This window comes from Centroberyx gerrardi, chromosome 2 (assembly GCF_048128805.1).
Source record: "Centroberyx gerrardi isolate f3 chromosome 2, fCenGer3.hap1.cur.20231027, whole genome shotgun sequence".
Taxonomy (NCBI): domain Eukaryota; kingdom Metazoa; phylum Chordata; class Actinopteri; order Beryciformes; family Berycidae; genus Centroberyx; species Centroberyx gerrardi.
This window is the reverse complement of record NC_135998.1, coordinates 13,451,677-13,472,395: the sequence shown is the minus strand read 5'-3', so window position 1 is coordinate 13,472,395 and position 20,719 is coordinate 13,451,677. Positions and strand designations below refer to the sequence as shown.

Sequence of the window (20,719 nt, the reverse complement as noted above, 5' to 3'; positions counted from 1 at the left end):
AGGAGAGACAGAATTACTGAAGCGTGTACAAATAGTGGTAAATAATAAAAGGGAATAAAAAATTAATGAAAATGTTAAGTCGATTGTGTTTAGATGTGTTCACATTATTATGATTACCACTCAGGTCATTCATAATAGAACTGCATGCACTCATGGTACTGGAAGTCACATAGAGTAAAGTCATCCACCAAATAACATCATGTTGTTATATGTGTTGTGATGATGATGTCTTGTTTTTGGTCATTTATCAACAGTATCATGGGTAACAATGCAAAAAACAAATAAGAAGAAGTAATAAAGCCATGTTAATTGACTTTTAAAGTAATGTAGATGGGCAATTTTAGCAACAACTATAGCCAACAGCATTGTTTCACAATACTTTTGTTTTCTGGATCACACTGTGTTATTTGTGTCTCAGTTACATGCCAATCCCAACTCTTGCTGTCAGCAATAATGCCTATCTCCATTGCTTTAAAACATCACCCTATGAGTAGGAGTATCATTGACTTTAGTGTACTAACAACACAAATATGCATATCATTACAGTAGATGTTAGAAAGCCACATAGGGGACATCATCATCAATCCCCAAGCACAGAGATTAGACCAGGGAAACAAATCAAGGGAGCTTCTCTAAATCTCCCCCAGGTTGGCGGCCCTATCCCTGGTTGTGTGTGTGTGTGTGTGTGTGTGGGGTCAGGCCCCCGGCTCAGGCTGGACCATGGAGGGCTTAACGGACTGGCTGACGGGGAGTCCTCCTCCCTCACAGGGGTAGCGAGACCTTTGCAGGACGGAGGTGACCACCGGTAGAGGCTGTTTGTCCCACTCTCCCTGTAGAAACAGATATTGACATTTGAGCTGTGTGTGTGTGTGTGTGTGTGTGTGTGTGTGTGTAAGTATATGTGTAAGTGTGTGTGTGTGTGTGTGTGCCTGCATGCATTTGTGCGTGCTCTGGCATATGTTTGGAACCACCCATGTATGATGCATGTATCTCTGCATGCAGGTCCTATATGGTGTGTCCTTACCTGCTGTGTGTGTATGCATGTGTTCGCACACACGTGTACTGTACATGTGTGATTGTTTTTTCTTTTTCTAAACCAACCATTTGGTTTAGTATTCTACCTAGCTGTCCTCTCCAAGTATTCGAACACACTGGAATCAGTTTTATTTAGTCATATTGTTCTGGGGTGCACTCAAGCAATTGATGTTGCTCATCAAGGAAATATGTTTTGGTCTATCATTTGGTTTTTGATCTGACAAAAGAAACCTTGATCAAGGCCACTGCACAATTTTCAACTATCTATTTATTCATTATGCTCTTCCTTGATCAAAGCATCTTGTGTGTGTGTGTGTGTGTGTGTGTTTGTGTGTCTGAGTGAATGTATATTTCAAAGTTTGCAAGCTGTCTGCTCAACTTGCCCAAATATCCGTTTTGGCCAAAAGTTTGCTTTTGAACTGGCTTAATCAGTAGCTTGGCAGTCTATCATGCAGGTGTGTGTGCGTGTGTGTGTGCGTGTGTGTGCGTGTGGACTCACAGGAAAGAGGCGTGCAGTGGACTGGTTGCAGTGCATGGAGATGGGGGCTGTGTTATAGAGGGAGTCCAGGACCTCTCCAGTGAAGGAGTCCCACTGTAGCTGAGAGTACTGCTCCGTCACGCTGACCTCAGCACACACACACTGGTCACTGCCCTGGAACCTGGAGGGGGAGGAGAGAGAGATTGAAGGAAAGCCGGAAAAAAAGAAAACAGTGGGAGAGAGAGATGGAGAAAAGGAGAAGGAGACTGAAAACAGCCTTTAATATTGTTGTTACACAAGTACACTGTCGTACTTTAAAAGACGAAGCATCTGGTTTTTGAGATAAAAAACATAATCATCACTCTGGTACCTCGGAGGGACGGATAGAGAGAGAGAGAGAGAGAGAGGGAGAGAGAGAGAGAGAGAGAGAGAGAAAGAGAGAGAGAGAGAGAGGGAGAGAGAGAGAGAGAGAGAGAGAGAAGAGAGAGAGAGAGAGAGAGAGAGAGCAAAGGATTGAGGCAGAAACAAGAACTGCTTAGTCACACAGGTGATAGAGAGCGAGGCAGAAAATGAGACGGGAGAATGAAGGACGAGGAATGAGCAAGCAAAGGATTCTAGAGAGAGAGAGAGAGAGAGAGAGAGAACATGCTTGAAGATGTGGATGTGTGTGCGTGTGTGTGTGTGTGTGTGTGTGTGTGTCACCTGTTAATGAAGCTGAAGTATTTCTGCAGGTATCCCGTGGCTACATGGCTCTTGCAGAGCTCCAGCTGAGTACGAGGGTAGTAGTGTATGTAGTTAACACACATCTCATCCATGATACCAAACCCCCCCTAGAGAGAGAGAGAGAGTTAGGGAGGGAGACAAAGAGTGGAAGAGATAGTAGGAGAGATGTAAAGATTAAGAGAATGAAGGAGTTGGGGAGGAAAAGAGAGATGGAGGTGAGTGGGGAAGAAGAGAAATGGTGAGAGAGAGAGAGATGGAGGGAAAAAAGAGAGAAAGAGAGGCAGAGGGGGGAGAGAGAGAAGAGAGAGAGATGTGGAGTTCAAGAGAGACAATGCTCAAGGTTATCCCGTTTCTTATTCACAGTGCTCAAGGCAAATTAGCTGCGATACCAGAACATGTTCATATTGTGCTGCTCACCACTGTAGGCTTGTTCCTATCTTCTGTGTCATAGGTACACTTTGTTATGAGGACGTCACCCTGTGGGGGGGCGCACACATACACACACACACACACACACATCAGCAGTTAACACAGACCACATCTCACGAAATTTAACACTGAGAACACTGAGAACACTGAGGATCATTTAAGGTTACAGACAGAAATTTAATTATTTAAGAGAGCCACTGGCCAGTGTGCTGTTGAACAGCATGTTACTGTGTGGAGCTCATCTGCCGTGGCTTTGTCTTGTCTGTCTCCCAGGCAATTCCTATCATAGCACTGATTTTACAGTCTGTCCCTATTTCCACTCTGTTGAAGCACCTTACAATACGTACTCGGGTAATACAAGGAAAAAATTTAAGATTTGGGGCACTAGCTGAATGTTGCCTGAATGCAAAATCGGCCTGTCAAATAAAAGCACAGGAGTTGTTCCACCTTGGAAAATTATACCTAAAGTATGTTAGTCACTGCCTATGACATTTTCAAATACAAGCCATAGTCAAATCAACTTAATACTTACAGGTAATACATTCACCATTTTATGTAGAATTCGTATTGTCTGTAAGAAAGAGCACAGAAAACAAATACAAGCCATTAAAGGCAAAATCCACCCTACATTCACATTTGTTGTTCCTGTGTTCTTAGTTCAGTCAATATTTGTGGTTACGAACAAGTCTCTCCACCAAGTCCATGGCAATAGACTTTGACAAGGTTTGCTTGAAGTCAAACAACAAATTGATCTTTAATTATTTAATGATAGGGCTACTATTCAGAAAGAAAAATGTACAGTTTTTCCTTCAAAGCACTGCATCCACAAAGTCGATTAATGGAGCACTTTTCAGAATTCTTCTCTTGATGTTATAATCTCACCTCTTGCTTAAGGATAGATTTGTTTATGTTCACAAATCAAGATGGAATTGTCCAAGACCATTGAAAGAATCACATGAATTTCATTTTACGGAGGATTTTCCTTTTTGAGCATCATAATTTTGTGCATAATTTGATTGCTTTGTGTAGATTTACTTCAAATACAGCCAGATAAAACATTGATTGTACTTGATACTTTTCTTGGAGGCAACATTCACAGTAATTAGGTGTGTGTGTGTGTGTGTGTGTGTGTGTCTGTGTGAAAGGCCTACTGGCTTTGTTGAAAATGCTTTAATAAAGTGTTCATATGCTTAATGAGACTGGGGGGTTTAAAACAAGGACACACAGGTACACTCAGATTAGTCTGCCGTCAACAGCAGCTGGAGATTTTATCAGGTAGCCTAACAGATGTCTTTCTCCTTTCTGTGTGTGTGTGTGTGTGTGTGTGTGTGTGTGTGTGTGTGTGTGTGTGTGTGTATGAGGCGGGGGCAGAGGGGGGACATGTATGTGTCTACCTGCCTCAGGACATAACAAAACAAAACACAACAGATGTCTCTCAAAAATGTTAACGGTTTCGGTGTTTCGGTGTTGAGTCGATGGGAATTTAACTGTTGCCTCATGGATGGAAAGTACAATGCGCTACTTCTGGACCTCACCCCCTGACTCATGTGACAGTGATTGCTTTATGGTAGAAGGCCTGCAGCCCATAATTTTCTGTACAATTCAGAGAGCTCAGCAAATTGCACAAGAAAGAGTGGAGAATAGTTGAACACCATCATCCTACTTTATGCAAATAAAAAAAGTCTTTTGTCCAGTGTGTCAGCTCATGTAACCTGATGATGTCAGACACCCAGCCCGGCTAGAACTGCAGGTTTATGGTTATATTATCCATCACTTACAAAAGGATCATACTAAAGTGTTGAAGTGGGGTTTGTCACCTTAACTGTTTGTATAAATACCTACTTCATTTCATATCCATGCTGCGCCCTATTTTTTTCATAAGCTGTGAAGTGAAACTAGATAGAAACTAGATTCCTGTGACCTTTTGGCACCTGAAAATAGAACAATTTGAATTTCCAAACAATTTCTCTTCACCAAGTAAGCTACTGACCAAGCATTTGCTCTAGTATTCAGCTTGCAGTAAAAACTAAGATTTCTACAATGATTGCATCTGTATCTGGGTCAGCACTGCAGTGTGAAAGACAAAATGTTTAATTTAATGAGGTGGTGAATTTTAATTTTAAAAAGTGGAGTAGAAGCACCACAATGATCAGCCACTGGAAGAAATAATCCTCATTTGCCTAAATGTTTAAAAGGTCTGGTGTGGTTTTTTGTTTGTTTTGTTTTGTTTTACCAACAGCCCTCTCCAAGCTTTTTTTCCCCAATTACATGTTGACATGAAGATCATCTTTGTCCCATTTTGCTTACAGCTCAGTGTGACATGAAGAACAATGGAGTATACAGTAGTCTACAGTACAATACAAGGGAGAGTTTCTTGGGGAAACGGAGCCCTGCTGTCAGTCACCTGGTAATGTGTACTGAAGTGCGGGTCTTCCTGCACCACCTCCAGCTCCCTGCCGCCCCGCACCAGGACGGTCCTCACCCCGCGCCCGGCCAGGTGGGTGTGCAGCTGGGACGCAAAGATGTGGATCCCTTTTGGAGGCAAGGCCTGGAGGGAGAGGGAGGGACGTAAGATAAAAAAATATATATCTACAGTCTATAAAAGTCAAGTAAGGTTTATTTGTATAACTCTTCATCACAAAAGCATTTCTCAAAGGACTTTACAGAGTCAAGCCTACCTAGATCTAACTAATCAGTAATTGATCACAAAACAAAATGATGCAATAAAGTGTACAAACAAAATAAAACACAAGGAAACACAAGGAAGCACAAGACACAAGATAGCATGTTGAAAGACATAACAGGCCTACCTAACCTACCTAGCTGAGCCTAGTGAAGACAAGGAAAATGTTTAAGAACAGTGTATCTTTTTCATACATACATATATCATGATCATCAAAGGGTTTAATAAAGTAAGTCACTGTATGAAATATGCAGTGCTTCTTAAACTATTAATTTGGACTTATACACTGGGTCTCAGGTCTGTTCTCAGTTTGAATACTGGAGCGAAATAATTCAAATAACCCCGATTTGCAAGAATTATATTTTGCATAGTGATTATACTCGGTATCTGTTTTAATATTGACCTATAATGCACATGCAGATATAGTGTGTGTGCATTTGGGTGTGTATAATTTGGCTGGACCAGGGTTCTTAATTTTTTTCGGCCTGTGGTCCAAATACGATTTCTACTCTCTTCTCCAGGGGCTGAAGCTTGAAAAAACATGTGGGACACTGACACAAATATTCTCACAGACCATTTTTTTCCCCCTCTTAACCATAGTTTAGGAACCCATGCAATAAATGATGTACTTATATAGTATACATACAGTCTGGGTACACTTGGAGGTGCAGTACCCAGTAAGGTGGAAGCTGTGTTGTTTGGGTGGGACGGCCATGACAGGAGTGTAGACGAGGCCCAGCTCCATGATCCCGGCGTCGTACCGCCTCAGACTGGGGGTGTAATACAACCGGATCCCCGACGAGTCACGCCGGCCTGTATAGGAGAATATTATGTAACATTAATGAAAAAAATAATTAAAATTCTACCTATAAAGCACTACATGGGCTGGCACCTTCAGTAAAACAGAAGATAAGAAAGGAGAGTAGAAGCTGAGAGAGGCAGAACAGTAATCTAACATGTTATATGCGTATTGGGGTGCGGTTTGGAAAAAGCACAGGTAGAGAGATAGTAGTGGAGTGAGATGAATGACAATGATGAGGATGAGACAGCAAAAGTCAATAGTGAGTAGGTATAGGCAAGATCAAACGTGTGTATCTGTAGTATTTTAAATAGAGACTGCTCTGAGGAAGATAGGCTCAGGGCTCCTGGGGAGAGGTAGGTAGAATCCCTGCTGTGTGTGTGTGTGTGTGTGTGTGTGTGTATGTGTGTGTGTGTGTGTACCGGACAGAATCAGAGGGTTGTGGTAATGGACCTCCAATCGAAGGAACCTTGAAGAACCCGGTCCACCCAAAGGCAGCCCTGCATCAGGAGGATAGTAAAATGCCTGCATACACACAAACATACACACACACACACGCACACACACGCACACACACGCACACACACGCACACACATATTCAGCAAACACATTGACGCATGCTATTTGTTATTCTTCTGATTCTGATTTCTGATTTAAAGTGCCTGAGTCCCAAGGCAAGGCTAAATTTCTCAAATTTTGGGTAGAGGACTCAAAAACAACCACTGTTTTTAGTATATTTGCCATTCTGTTTAATATAGATTGTGGAAAATCCCCTTCCTCTCCCTGCCTCACTGCTTCCTGGATGGGCGAGCCTCAGAATCAATAAAGGCAGCCAGCTCACCTGTGGCAAACGTTTGAGAACAAAGAAGCTGGCTGGCCTCATGTGGATGCCTCATCCCTCCAATAGTTTGATCTGTGTATATGATATGTAAGTTTCCTTTGGTTTGAAATATATTTATAGCAGCTTTATGATTTATTTGCTGTACTGACTAAGTTTCAGTAGTGGTAAAGTTATTTCTTCATTCCTAGGTTTACATAGTAATTGTGTTTGAAGTTAAATTACCTTTGTTGGATTATTAATTATTGAAATTAGGAATTATGATGTCTAGATTAATATCCTTTATCCCTTTTTCTTCTGTTATCAGATAAACCAGTTTAAGCTATCCCATGATAAAAGATTGGACTGGAACTCCTGCCTTTGCTCATCTGTCCTAACAGACAAGCCACTGAGTTGGTGATATTCCTGGAACCAGACTATCCTTAGGAGATCAGTATTCCTTCAAGCTAAATATTCTTCATAGATATTGTTAAGAGCATGATAAAAGAACTCACCCAAATGTATTTTCCTGCACAAATGTGTACGAATTAAGCTCAGCGTTTTCCAGCATAAGGACAGGTCTGGAGTCTGGAGAGGTTTCTTAAACTTTTTATTTATTTATCTATTTTATCCAGGGCTCAAGTTGAGTAAATTGTTGTTGTAGGATGTTTTAATTGTAGGCTTGTCATGTGGCAGAACACCTCAAACCAGCCTTCCATCCTTTTTGGGTCATGTCAAGAGGATATTCTTAACGAGAGATAGCCACTAGTCTACTACTGTGGTTATCAATATTTTCGGGTGGTTTCCCCCCAAAAAAACAATGGATGCCTACTCAAAAAAAAAACAACACGGCCTACCACACACAGAATGGCAAACTGTGACACCAAAAGATGATTTTTGTTCTCTGTTTTCAGCCTGCCACACTAAATTATCTCCAAAGCCAAGAAGATGCAAACATTGATTATGATACAGGACACAAAGGATTTATCATAAAGATTAAAAGCATGGCAATATGTTTGCATATCATGATTACATTGTCTCACATTCCTTAAATCCTCTTGTGAGCCTGCAACGATATTTCCATCTGGGGACCCACAAATTAAGAAACACTGCCCTACTGTATATGGGCCATATATGGGCTGGCTCAGAGAAAGTTCATTGTGATTGTTTCTACGCTGATGAGATAAGGTGTAGTCTGATATTGGATGCTGGTTGAACTCGAGTGGTGAGTTTTCGTCCTGTTCCACTCCTTTGATGTTTGAATCTAAACTGTTCTGCTTATTGCAGCAAAAATGAATTGTTGAGCCGGCGCTGGCCCCACAGGCGTCAAACCTCCACACTATTATCTAGGAATCTTGATTTTATCGTCATCGTTGCCTTCACCTATTTCAGTGAGCAGACCCTTCTTAAACCACTTCTGCTGATACATACATAATGGAAGAAAGAATTTTTTTGATTTAATCTTGTTTTCATGCCAGAACAGTTAAATCTTCAGAGACTCGCGGTGGCTCCCTCTGACGATTCTGACAATATTTTACATTACTGTTCCTATCCTCCTCCAAACTTCCATTTTTTCTCTTTCTCTCAATCCCATTTACTCTTCCCTCTCTCCCTCTCTCTGTTGTTTGTAAGGCCACGTTTCCCTTCAGATATGGTGCCGGGGAGAATAAAACAACACTATTAAGAGGTGATGAAAGAGGCCTGAATATTTCCCACCTAATCTTGTCTTCACAGCTCACAGCTCACAGAAGGCATCCTGCTTGTTTTTGTTTGGCTGGCAGATAATCCAATCAGAGAGGGGCTGGGCTGGCTGTGATGCAGCGGGGAGCAGAGAAATATGGTGACAAGTGCACCATTCCCTGTCTTCTTTGCTTTATATGACTAACAGGATGGTTGCTTGCTTGGTCAGCTGGCTGGTTGGTAGCTGAGTTTGCTGGCTGCTTGGCTGATTAGTAAATTGGCTGATTCGCTGGCTGACTGATTGATTGGCTGATTGACTGGCTGGCTGATTAGTTGGCTGACTCACTGCCAGTTGGCTGACTGGCTGGTTGGCTGGCTGGTTAGTTAGTTGGATGGCTGGTTGGCTGATTAGTGGGTTTAATAGGATTATAAGCTGTGATGAAACCTTTGTTCTGCCTCATACATGCTTCCACATACTGATGTACGTGCATATGTGGTTTGTTTGTGTGTGTGTGTGTGTGTGTGTGTGTGTGTGTGTGTGTGTGTGTGTGTGTGGGTATGACTTAAGTCACTTTCAGGGACACACACCAGACTTAAGACCAGTTGATTGGGGACGGCTTGTGCAACTGGGGATAGGGTTAGGTTTAGGCAAGTAGTGGTTATGGTTAGGGTTAGGGTAAGTCTCCAGGAAATGAATGTAAGTCTATGTAAATACCCCAAAAGTGACTTAAGTAAGACTGTGTGTGTGTGTAGGTGTGTGTGCGTGTGTATTTGTGTGTGTGCATGCATGTTTGTGAATATATGCACGTGAGTGTGCTTCCTACGTACAGACTGTCTCATTGCTCTTAATAGATTTCTGTTGCATGTTGGATCAACTTTACAAGGTTTTCTTGGTTTTTATGTGGGAATAACTCATACAGCAGTATAATTTGTTTATCTCTGATGCACGATAGACATACCGAGTGGACCAAATGAAGCTTTATTCACACTTTCTCTTTTCATTACACACCTTTTGTGGCATTGTCTTCGAATGTATATTTTTATCACACTTGATCTGAGTGTGTGTGTGTGTGTCTGTGTGTGTGTGTATATATATATATATATATATATATATATATATATATATATATATGTATGTATGTATGTATGTATGTATGTATGTATGTATGTATGTATGTATGTATGTATGTATGTATGTATGTATGTATGTATGTATGTATGTATGTATGTATATATATATATGTGTGTGTCTCTTGCCATACCTCAGCACCCATAGCCCATGCAGCCAGAACATGGCGGCAGTAGTCGAGCTTGCCGGGTTTCATCTTGTCATCGCAGGAGCCGCTGTACTGCGGAACGTTGCGGATATCCGGAGAACACTCGAACACTTCCATGTGGTGAACAATGGCCTCGTTGCCTGCAGTCACCACCGACTCATACTGAGAGAGACAGAGGCAGAGTGATAAAGATTATCATGTGTCTGTACTGTTTTCATGTGACTGTTATACATTGTATTTTGAACTGATTTGGCAATATCGATCCCTGAACCCTGATGTCAATATAGCGCCTTTGAATTTAATTGCACAGTATCGGACCGTATTGTATTGTGGCAAACAAAGAGTCATAATGGCTGGTTATGCATGATGTGCTTCTAAAACACTGATTCTATGTGTTAACTGTTTCCACATTCAGGGGCATTAATACCATAACAATGTGGTTCTTGGGCATGTTTTCAGGCAGCTGCTGGATGAAGCACCAGTAGGTGGTCTCCTGGCTTGGTATGGTGACATCTGGCGCCAGCACCTCCAGTATCTGTACGCCTGGGGGCAGAGAGGGTGACGGCGTGTTGGGGCGCAGCATCAACACTCTCTGTACCCCTGTCTGGATCCGGGACAGGTTCAGCTGCTCCAGCGAGGTGATTGGTCGATCCAACAATCCATAGATGATGTGCACAGTGCCCTCCTGACCAATCAGAGAAAAAAGGATCTTTGATGTATTGTAGGTATATTTGAAGAACTTGAATGGCAGGAATGTACATCTCAAAATCAGCACTCTTGGATGGTTATTTTGCCGGGATGCTTAGAACTTCCATAGAACTTAGAACTTCTCATAATGTTGTCATAGTGATGAGCATTGGTTTTGTGCAAGAAACTCATTTTCATGTGGTACTATGGAAACCACAAAGACATTTTAATGAACACGTCAGTAGCAATTGTGTTAAACATTTCCAACTTTCTGAGTCTAATGTGACGTCCACGCATGAAAAGATCTCCATGACAACATAATCAAAATTATATGGCCTCTTACCGTATGCGTATCAAAGACAGCAATGAAAATATCACTAACACACACACACACGCACCCGCCCAAGGACGCACACATGCGCTGCACATGCACACTTACACGCACGCTCACTTTCACAAGTACACACACACAAATACGTTGCGTCTATAGGCAAATACAGTATATCTTTCTCTTTTACACTCTTTCCCCCTGCCTCCCTTTCGTATTGTCTCTCCCCACCAAAGCTGTGCACAGTTAGTTCACTTTCGCTTCAGTCAGTTCAGGATTGACAGAAATTGTTTTTGCATGAGGTTATATACAAGCAAGCAACATGGTTGGGGGGTGGAGGGGGGTGGTATGCATGATTGGAGTGAGTGAAACTAGACTGACTTTAAAAATTCCACCTGTTAACACCAAAGTGCTGTGGTAGCACAGTGTTGTTGTGACTGTGAAGAGAATCGCTGAACAAAATATTGAATTCATGTGTTGACTGACCCACTACAGTTAGAAAATCACAGAGCTACTTCCTGGTATGAGGATGTACAGCGCACCAGCCTCCAGTTGGTTGATGCTTGTTGACTTCTATGGTACTATAGGGCTCTGCTGCTTAATTTATACTTGAATGTAAGGGTGGCCACAGATCCTCACAGGGTGTGTGCAGCGCCCACAGAAGGTCGCAGAGAGATGCGCCATGCACAACTAGAAAATTGTAACTACACACAAGGGGCCACAGGTGCCGTAGATGCATTGACTGGCTTGTCAGGTGAGGTGTGATTTCCAGGGAAAATACTACCTCATATCCATTCAACAGCGCGCGTATGCTTTTGCTCTCATATAGCCCAGGATCTTTTTTTGGCTATGTATAGCCCAGTTTTAGAGTGAGTACTCTAAGACTTCTACTAAACTTTCACTTTTAAACCTTATTTTAGCCTAGACATCTATAACTATTTAGATGTCTTTTAAACAGCTAATCAATGTGAAATTGCTCAGTGGGCGGCTCTTATATGAGCTTATGAGCTCCTAATAATAGAGAGTGAACACATTATTGTTCCAAAGTTGATTGCAATTTCTCTACTAACGACTTTAATTGAAAGTGATCTGCCCCCCATCACACGCAGACACAGAGACACAGACACAGACACACACGCACACGCACACGCACACACACACACACACACACACACACACACACTGTTAAGAGCTAGTTGAAGACTTTACACACCTCTATGAGGTAGTCTCTGGGATCGCAGGTGCTGAACGGTCTTTTGAAGAGCAGGTAGAATCCTTCAGGCTTCTGTCTGGCTTCAATCAGCTGGTAGTCTTGTTGGCTGTCCAACGACACGCGACCCTCACTGTCGCTCCACGCATCCTGGGGGGGAGACACACATAACAATAAATGCCACAAAAATTATTTATTTGTTATTTTCTTGTATTTTTATGTCAAAATCCAATTACTATCACTTCCTGAAAAACAGTGTATCTTTAATGGTGACCTCATGCTGTACCAGGAGGTACAGTACCAATAAAATTGCCTTTCCCTAACTGATATCCCATTGGTTCACACTCTTGAATGATCCCTCCCTGTGTTATGTCCCACCCCAACATCCCGTTCCAACAAGAAATACATCACATTAAGGAAGCAAGATGCTCTAAAAATGTGGTTTCATGGTGACTTCTGTCTGCTACTTCTGTCTAAATTTTATTCGTCACATATATTCATGATTTGAAGTGGGACAAAATTTGACATGGGATAATCCTTTCTTAACCAAGGGGGGAAACAAATCCTCCCTCATGCGCTTGTCAAAATTGAACAGATTGGGTTTGGGGGCCTAGTTGGAAGATGCTCGGTAACCATGTGACCCAGGTTGGAGAATAATATATTAAATGTAGTTACTGAAAAAAAAAACCACAATTATCAAATCATGGGGGAAAGGCTATTGATATTGTGAAACTGTAGTCACTCTGAAGAGAGCTTTGTGCTGAAATGTCAGTGGGTCAAATAAATGTCACCAACTGGAAGACAATGTGACTATTGTTCTTCGTTTTAGAAATTACAGACAAAAGCATCATTTCGCACAACTTGAAATAAAGGTTTAACATGACTATAGATAAAATTACAGCCTGTCATCTGAAATAAGTTGCTCATTTAACATCAAATTCCAAAGTATGTTGTAGGATTTTGGAGGTCGCTGTGATGGAGTAATCCAGTGGATAGTGTTATTGCTTACAATTACTGTAAAAGCAGGTAATCAGTAATCTGAAGCAGTTTATATTTTGAAAGCTTCCTAGCCCAGTATTCAGCTCCTCTGCCAGGAGGCATTGCAACAGCTGAGTGTATCCACTTCTGTTATGTTTCTCACATTCATATCTGTCCAGAATAGCACCTAAGATCTCGTTCTCTCGTTATTTCTCTCCCTCTCTGTCCCTCTTGCATAACTGCTCAGCACAAAGTGCAAAGAATCTGAAACCACAGATTTTGTATAAAAATATCTCCCCCAAAAATGTGTGTGATATGCGTGTGATGTGTGTTTGTGTATTTGTCTGTGCGCAGAGTACAGTGGTTAGCGATTAGTTTCTGAACGCTTGCACTCTCACTTTCCACCAGGGCTGTGGCATATGGATCACTGAGAGAGAGAGAGGGGGGGGGGGGGGGGGGGAGAGAGAGGGAGTGTGTGTGTGTGTGTGTGTGCATGTGTGTGTGTGCGTGTGTGTGTGTTTGAAATCATGAATATATGATGTATAAAACTTAAGAGAGTGGCAAATTAGTACTACACCTTTTTTTGGCATGTATGTTTGATTTATTGGTTTGACTCATTTACAGTTTATTATGTACTGTGTGTGTGTGTGTGTGTGTGTGTGTGTGTGTGTGTGTTTGTCTGAGTTTGGTCATTCTATATTCCATATTGCGGCAAAGTGAGCCTGACAACTCCAAAATTACAAGAAAGGGAAGTAACGCATTGATTATTGAGGCTACAGTACTATTTGTATTGGCAGCAATAACATGATTTTTTTTTTGCTTGTATTTGAATTTGTATTTCATTTTGAGTTACTTCCCGATAATACATGAATTCAAAAAACATCTAGTAGGCCTACCCTTAAAAGTGAGTAAATAATCCAGAGAATACATTTTAGAAAATTAAGCTGATGTTCTTAACAAGAGCAACTTAAAATCACTGCAAATCACCACCAGTACATGAGTAAGGAGTGCAAAGCCACTGCGCCCAGACAATAGATGTAACTAATATTGTTCTGTCCTTACAGTTATTGAGTGTAATAGAGAAGTGCTACGGAAAGAAGTAAGAGCCAGGGAGAAAAGGTACAAAAGTTTTTTTTTTTGTTAAGCCGGTACATTTCATTTTTCATTCTCAGTGCAAATAAAGAAGGAAGATACGAGAGAGGAGGATGTGATTCAAGGGGCAGAGGGGTGTAGGGGTGAGGGGGAATCAGATGCAGCTGTAGGCTATTACTTTACATTACATCACTTTAACATCAAAACCAATTGTTGTCATCTGTGTTAAACCAACATTTCTCACTTATTCTTTAGGTCTTGAGCTAGAGCATATGTAAACTTTCCTGCCTGTCCTTGTGTTCTTTTTGTTTTGTTTTGTTTTTGTTTCTTTCAGTTGAGAAACAATGTGTGTCTGTGTGTGGGAGAGAGAGAGAGAGAGAGTTATCGATCACTGAATAGAGAATACATCCTAGCACAAAACCCTGTTAATACTGTATAAACAGAGACGCACCTTAACAATGTACAGACTCACTGACCTCAGACTAGAGATCGAAAAAGGACGGCATTAGAAGGAATGGAAACCCAGAGAGGAAACAACATGTCCACATTGTCAATTAGGAGGAATAGAAACCAAAGCCCACTTTCTTCTCTCCTTCTCCCTCTCTACCAAATTCTAAGGAAAGCCTTTATTTTAATTTATTTATCTATGTCTATATAGATAGATAGATAGATAGATAGATAGACAGACAGACAGACAGACAGACAGACAGACAGACATACATATCACCTTTATCTATATATCACCTATTGTTTGTACTGTACTTAGTCTATTTATTTTTTACAATTATTGTTTTGTATTATACTGTTTTGGCAACAACAGCAGAATTGAACTGAATTGAGAGAGAGAGAGAGAAAGAGAGAGAGAGAGAGAGAGAGAGATGTCTGTACCACAGCAGTGACCTTCCTGCTGCTAATAATCTTTCCCTGTGGGAAGAGAGACAGATGGAACAAGGAGAGGAACAGAGTAAAGGATCGAGGGACGGATGAAATTGCATTTATAAAAGAAGATACAGAGTGGAACACAAGGAAGAAAGGGGATCAAATAAACAAGAAGATACAACTGAGGGACTTTGCAATGACGGGTGCATTATGACGGTTTGGATTTTTAACTGTGAAGTACACAGGGATACAGAGGGAAAAATAGGAAGGAGAACGAGGCTGAGATTGGAGAGGAGAGGAGGTAGAGATGGATGTGGTTAGGAGCTTAGCAGGACAGCTGGGTCGAGCTATAAATGGAGATCGCTGGTTGAGGTGATAGTGTGGAGGAGTTTATTGTTAGACTATGAGGCAACTCAAGCTCCCTCCCTTCAGACCGCTCACAGTAGAGGACACTGAATGCAAAGATGGAAGTTTTACAAATCCCTTAGACTGGAGTAAGTATTTCTCCGACTGGGCTGGTGCCAAAATGTCCCCACTAATTTGAATGTGGAATATAATGGAGAGAGTTGGGGGGAGGCAGTCAAATACCCTTTCCAGATGAACACCCAAAATTCTTGAAGCGGTATTTGACAAACCAGCATTTGGACTCATTGTTACTCACCGCTTCAACCGGCAGCTGACTCGGGAGTCAGTATTCTCTGTGGGTCCAAGTACTACAGGTATGTAAGAGACAAATTATATATAGATCCAAAATCGCCAAACTTATCCTTTAAGTTCAGCTCCTAATTGGATATGAACCAAAGTGAAGGTGTGCCTCAATTTCGGCCTAGAAATTTTCCTTACGTACCACAAACGGGTTAGAACAATACCAGAGAAGACTGAGAGACACACAGATCAAAACAGATACAGAAAAACAGACAAATAAACACACGTCCAGCTCCAGTATCAAAGTCTTTCCTTGATTCCTCAAGGCTGCATGTGCTTGACTGAATGAATCATTTCTCGATGCCTGGAGAGAATTGCTTTGTTAGATTTGTACTATGAGCAGTACACAAAAACAATACAGACGGACAACAAAGCATACAACACAGCAACAATAACAGCAAAATTTCCTCAGCTAAGCCAGGTGTCTGGGCCACTTCACATGGATTAACCCAAAGGAAACACATGGAGCACACAGATAACCTTAAACTGCTTTATTGCAAGGTGCAGGGACTAATGTTTCGATGTCTTCATCAGCAATTTAAGGTTATCTGTGTGCTCCAGTGCTTCCGCTGGGTTAGTCCATGTGAAGTGGCCCAGAGACCTGTCTTAGCTGAATTTATTGTCCTGCACTGAGAGCACCAGTCTCCCTTTGTGGATTGGCTGAAGCGTGAGATACCTTCTTCTCCTTGATGTGAAGTCCTGGTGGCTCGCCATAGTGCATGTAGAAATACATCAGTGTGACATCACGGGATAGACTGATCTCAGTCACATGTGGCATGGCTCTGTTCTGCTCCCATCCTTCCTGCCACTCTCCAGTGTGTACCATCAAATATCATCAGTGTTTGTGCCTGCAGAGCGGAGCAGCTCCCCGCCTCTGGAGCCCCCCCTGCAGCCTCTGGCCTCAGATCTAATCACAGCAGAGATTTCTCTTCTGTGCTTCATCTCTGCTATCCAACTGTATAAGTCAATAAAATCTATCAAAATTGAGTAGACTGCCCACTCTCCCTTAAAAAAGGACTGTCTATGTTTTCTACCATGGAAATCAGCCAATAGTAAAAACTGGTCCATCTGCAGTCTGTAAAACTGGGCACTAACCCTCATGCATGCTCACCCCCCTTCAGCTCTTTGCCACCATTTTGACCACACATATACAGTATATATAATGCCATTACCATAGCAACCAATCTGGTACAAACCTGAAAAAGTCGTTTTTCTCAAAAATTATTCATCACAAAAACATACATTTTATCTCTGGATGTTAACAACACCTTCAGTTTGTGTGTAGTTTGGTCAAAATAATAGTAAGATCTTTTTAATGGAGGATATCTACAACAGTAGGCCCTACGTTGCAACTTTTCCATTAATGCTAATACACTGAGAGCAATTTTTTTTTTCCCCACTGCACTTCGTGATGATGCTTGTGGTACCCGGAAATAGGAGCTGAGTGGGAGCTCTCTGCTTCTTCATCCTCTCAGGTACCATCTGACAAAAAGTAGAAGTACCATAAATAACCCAGCTCCTTGCCCTCACCACAAGATATAGCAGAGCAGACCCAAAATTCAAACATAATGTGGGAGTTATGTACAACAAAAATCAAGCCTACACCTATGTAACCAAGATTTGTTTCAAACTAATCTCCAACAATTTGGGTAATCTGTTAATTTCCCTCAAAGGGAAAGTGACATGGAAGACATAAAACATGAAAAGATAGACACAAATCCAGCAAAAATCCACAGAGGAGCAACAGACCCACTAGCAGAACTATGTTACAATAATCCCCTCCTTCTAACTAATGACAGACATATTTGTAGGAGGGCTTGACTTTTTCACATTGGACTATGACTTATTTATATAGTGCAGTTTAACTGTCTACACCCCCTGTCTCTTTGCACCTAAACAGACTGTCACTGAGGTAAAACAAGATACCATCAGGTGCAAACAGTTTAAGTCTGTGTCCACTGGTTGTAGCTACTGCTGTTGTTAGGAGACTATTGAAAATCCATTTGAAGCACAGTGCTCTTTTGCTAAAAGTGGACTGATTTTTTTAACTCATCCCACTGAGCGCTGTTAGTGTGAAAAACATGCTGAACTCTCAGCACTGTTGGGAACACACAAAAGTTTGTCTTTTCGATTGTAAATACCAAGAAAAAGAAGCCCAGTTTTGTTAAAAAAACAAACCAAAAAAAAACAAGTTATTCGTAGCTACCCAGCCTAAATCCTCATGTTGATGACATGGCAAGAGAAACATGACATGTGACTCCACACATATGAACACTTCATTATACATTGTGGCCCTTCGTTGAGAGAAAACCAGGCTCACACCCTATTCCTTTGAACATATCAAAGTGCATCTTATGGAGGAAAGTACTGGATGAAGATGTTTTTCAGAGGAGGAAGAGACTCCGAATTTATATTGGATTCAAGCTACCATGAATCCATTTATGCTTTAGGCAACATCTGACAGGATGTTGGCTCTAGCATCATAGTTAATCAAATCATGAGTCTAGAATATTGCAGTAAAATATTATTCTTGACTATGATGAAATAGCATTCACTTTGCTTACTCATCAATATTTCCGCATAAATACCAATACAGAAAATACTAAAATGATGGGTAAAAATGTAAATAAATAAAACAGGCTAAGCAGATGGGTTTTTTTTTAAAGCAAGATAAAATGTTGTTTAAATGTTTTTCATTGCATGTATTGAGAGTGCTTTCCATAAAAAATGATCAGCATGCAGAGTGTTAGTTAACCAGCCTATCTGCAAAGAGTATACTATCCATTTCACAGTTTCTGCAGAACTAGTAGCATTTCCATGAAAAAAAAAAAAAAAAAAATCATTTATCACTGAAAAAAATAGAATTCCAATTCTGTGTTGGATTCCATTTGGTAAAAAAGCTAATTTACTGCAAAACCAAAATGAGGCATTTCACACATCTTTATCAGTACAGGATTCAATTTTGATATGCTAATGCCTGCTAATGATTCTCTGATGAATTCCAGCTATTAGTGCAGTTTGAGTGATTCCCAATTATCAGGGACAGATAACATCCTTTGTGGCTATGAGATCACGAACAAAGCCACCCGCCGGCTCCTCGTGCAAAAACACCAATCTCACGCCTCAGGGACCACAGACAGACGAGGAACACTGAGCAAAAGGAAAATCTCCGCTCCTTAAGGACTGTCATGTGATCCCCATGCTTTTATGCTTTTTGAAAAATTGAGAAACAGACAGAGAGAGAAAGCGAACGTGTGCGTGTGTGTGTGTGAGTGTGAGAGAGAGAGAGAGAGAGAGAGAGAGAGAGAGAGAGAGAGAGAGAGAAAGCGATTAGATTTTCACACCTCCTGTTCAGACCTGCTTGATATTCTATCCTATTCCGAGGCAAGCTATGCCCAAAGCCAGCCAGTTTGCAGATTTAACTCAACACATCTTTTAGTTGTTTACATGTTCATACTGATTGACATACTGATTGACTAAAATACATCATCCCCTGGGCCGCTTACCCCAAAGTAGCTCTTGGCCCCGTCGTCCCACAGCACCACCAGGTCAGCGTTGGTCAGCTCCCCACGGTCGGACATCCCCAGCAGCACGCCGTGCCTGAGCTCCGCCACCCGCAGCTCCAGGTAAACCTCCTGGTCGGCGTAGCTGATGTTCCAGGCCAGCTGGAGCTCCCCGCGAGGGTCAAGGGGCACGCGGAAAGGCATGGGGAGATGGGGGAGCGGGCCGGAGGGTTTGGACGACGGGCTGGACGGGTCGATGGCGGTGGCGGGCGCCTGGTACGAAGCCACCAAGATGACGACGAGGGTAGCCAGAGCGGTGAAGTACATTATGGTGATGTCCTGCAGGCGGAGGTTCTTGTTGAGGATCCTCATTGCCCTGATGGTAGAAAGTATGGAATGACAGACAAGTTTTTCCCAGGATTTGCTTGCAGTCGATGTGTTGGACGTTCAGTAGTTTTGAGCGAATTTGTGTCGGTGAGTGTGTTCGTTGATTGTCTTTCTGTGTTTCTCTGTGTTTCAGTCTTCTTCCGCTCTCTTCATCCAGAGTTAATTTGGAGATCACTTCAGAAAGTTGTAAAGGAAGTTCATTTCCACTATTGTTGCAGCATTGTTGTACTGTTGTATAAGCTGTACCTCTCCAAAGTCGCCTCACTCGCCTCAGGTCTTGTTTGCTTTGTCAGCTTCCCTCTCCTTCCTGGCCACAGTAGCTATCTCTCTTGCTGCAGTCAGCTAGGTTTGTTTTTCCTCTTCTTCCAAAGTTTTCTATCCTCTCAACCCCTCATTTTCCGAAAAGTTTTCTTTCTTTCGAGTGTCACCAACTTTCTAGTCTTTAATTTTCTCCCTCCTGTTCCTGAGTCCTTGTGGGTATTGTTTCTCTCCTCTGAGCGACTGGTCTCTCTCTGTCTCATCGCTCTCTCTCTCTGGTTTTTAAGAGACCCCTCCCTTGTGAGTTGTCTGTCTTTATCCAGCCTAATAGCATTAGGTTTGTTGAGGAAAATTGGATTGTTTTCTTTAAGCCCTGGGGTCAACCATGATTCTGCACATCTGCCAGGCCTTAATTGATCCAAATTCAACCATGGACATTATCAACGACAATCGGCTTAGACTAACTGAAGTTTATTGCTCGCTCCATCTCCCTCTCAGCTTACACTCTTTCTGTTTGGTGACTATGTATCATACATTTTCATGTGTACACAGGAAGACAAACTCACGAAAAAGCATTCAAACAGTGTACCACTCACCGTACCTCTCACCTGGCTTTTCAAGTATTTGATTTGAGATGAATTTAGGGGACAGCAAACAGCCTTGGTAGGTATAAACAAGGCATTAAGGCACGAGGCCCTCTCCTTAAGCCTTCGCCTGAGGCTACAGAAGACCTAATCAAACTGTCAATTATGTGTTTCAAAACCAAGACG

General features: G+C 41.8%; 2 protein-coding genes across 2 annotated transcripts in view; one reads left to right on the top strand and one right to left on the bottom strand.

Annotated features, from left to right (window-relative positions):
* The window catches only part of cercam (cerebral endothelial cell adhesion molecule), a 145,038-nt gene that overhangs the window by 69,513 nt on the left and 54,806 nt on the right, over positions 1-20,719 (top strand). The window lies entirely within an intron of this gene.
* dbh (dopamine beta-hydroxylase (dopamine beta-monooxygenase)) lies at positions 696-19,676 on the bottom strand. Its single transcript, XM_071904682.2, has 12 exons — positions 19,308-19,676; positions 12,151-12,297; positions 10,350-10,607; positions 9,908-10,084; positions 6,570-6,672; positions 5,995-6,161; positions 5,070-5,213; positions 3,198-3,236; positions 2,654-2,713; positions 2,216-2,343; positions 1,535-1,694; positions 696-830 (listed from the first exon to the last, which is right to left on the bottom strand). Exons 1-12 carry the CDS (start codon positions 19,674-19,676, stop codon positions 696-698), a joined length of 1,887 nt encoding a protein of 628 aa, XP_071760783.2.

Excerpts from the sequence above, each read along its gene's own strand:
- dbh (XM_071904682.2), bottom strand. The coding sequence starts at position 19,676 with ATGAGGATCCTCAACAAGAACCTCCGCCTGCAGGACATCACCATAATG. Across the intron at positions 2,714-3,197 it reads AAATGGTGAATGTATTACCT|GGTGACGTCCTCATAACAAA; the intron begins GTAAGTATTAAG and ends GCCCCCCCACAG. Across the intron at positions 2,344-2,653 it reads ATAGGAACAAGCCTACAGTG|GGGGGGTTTGGTATCATGGA; the intron begins GTGAGCAGCACA and ends CTCTCTCTCTAG.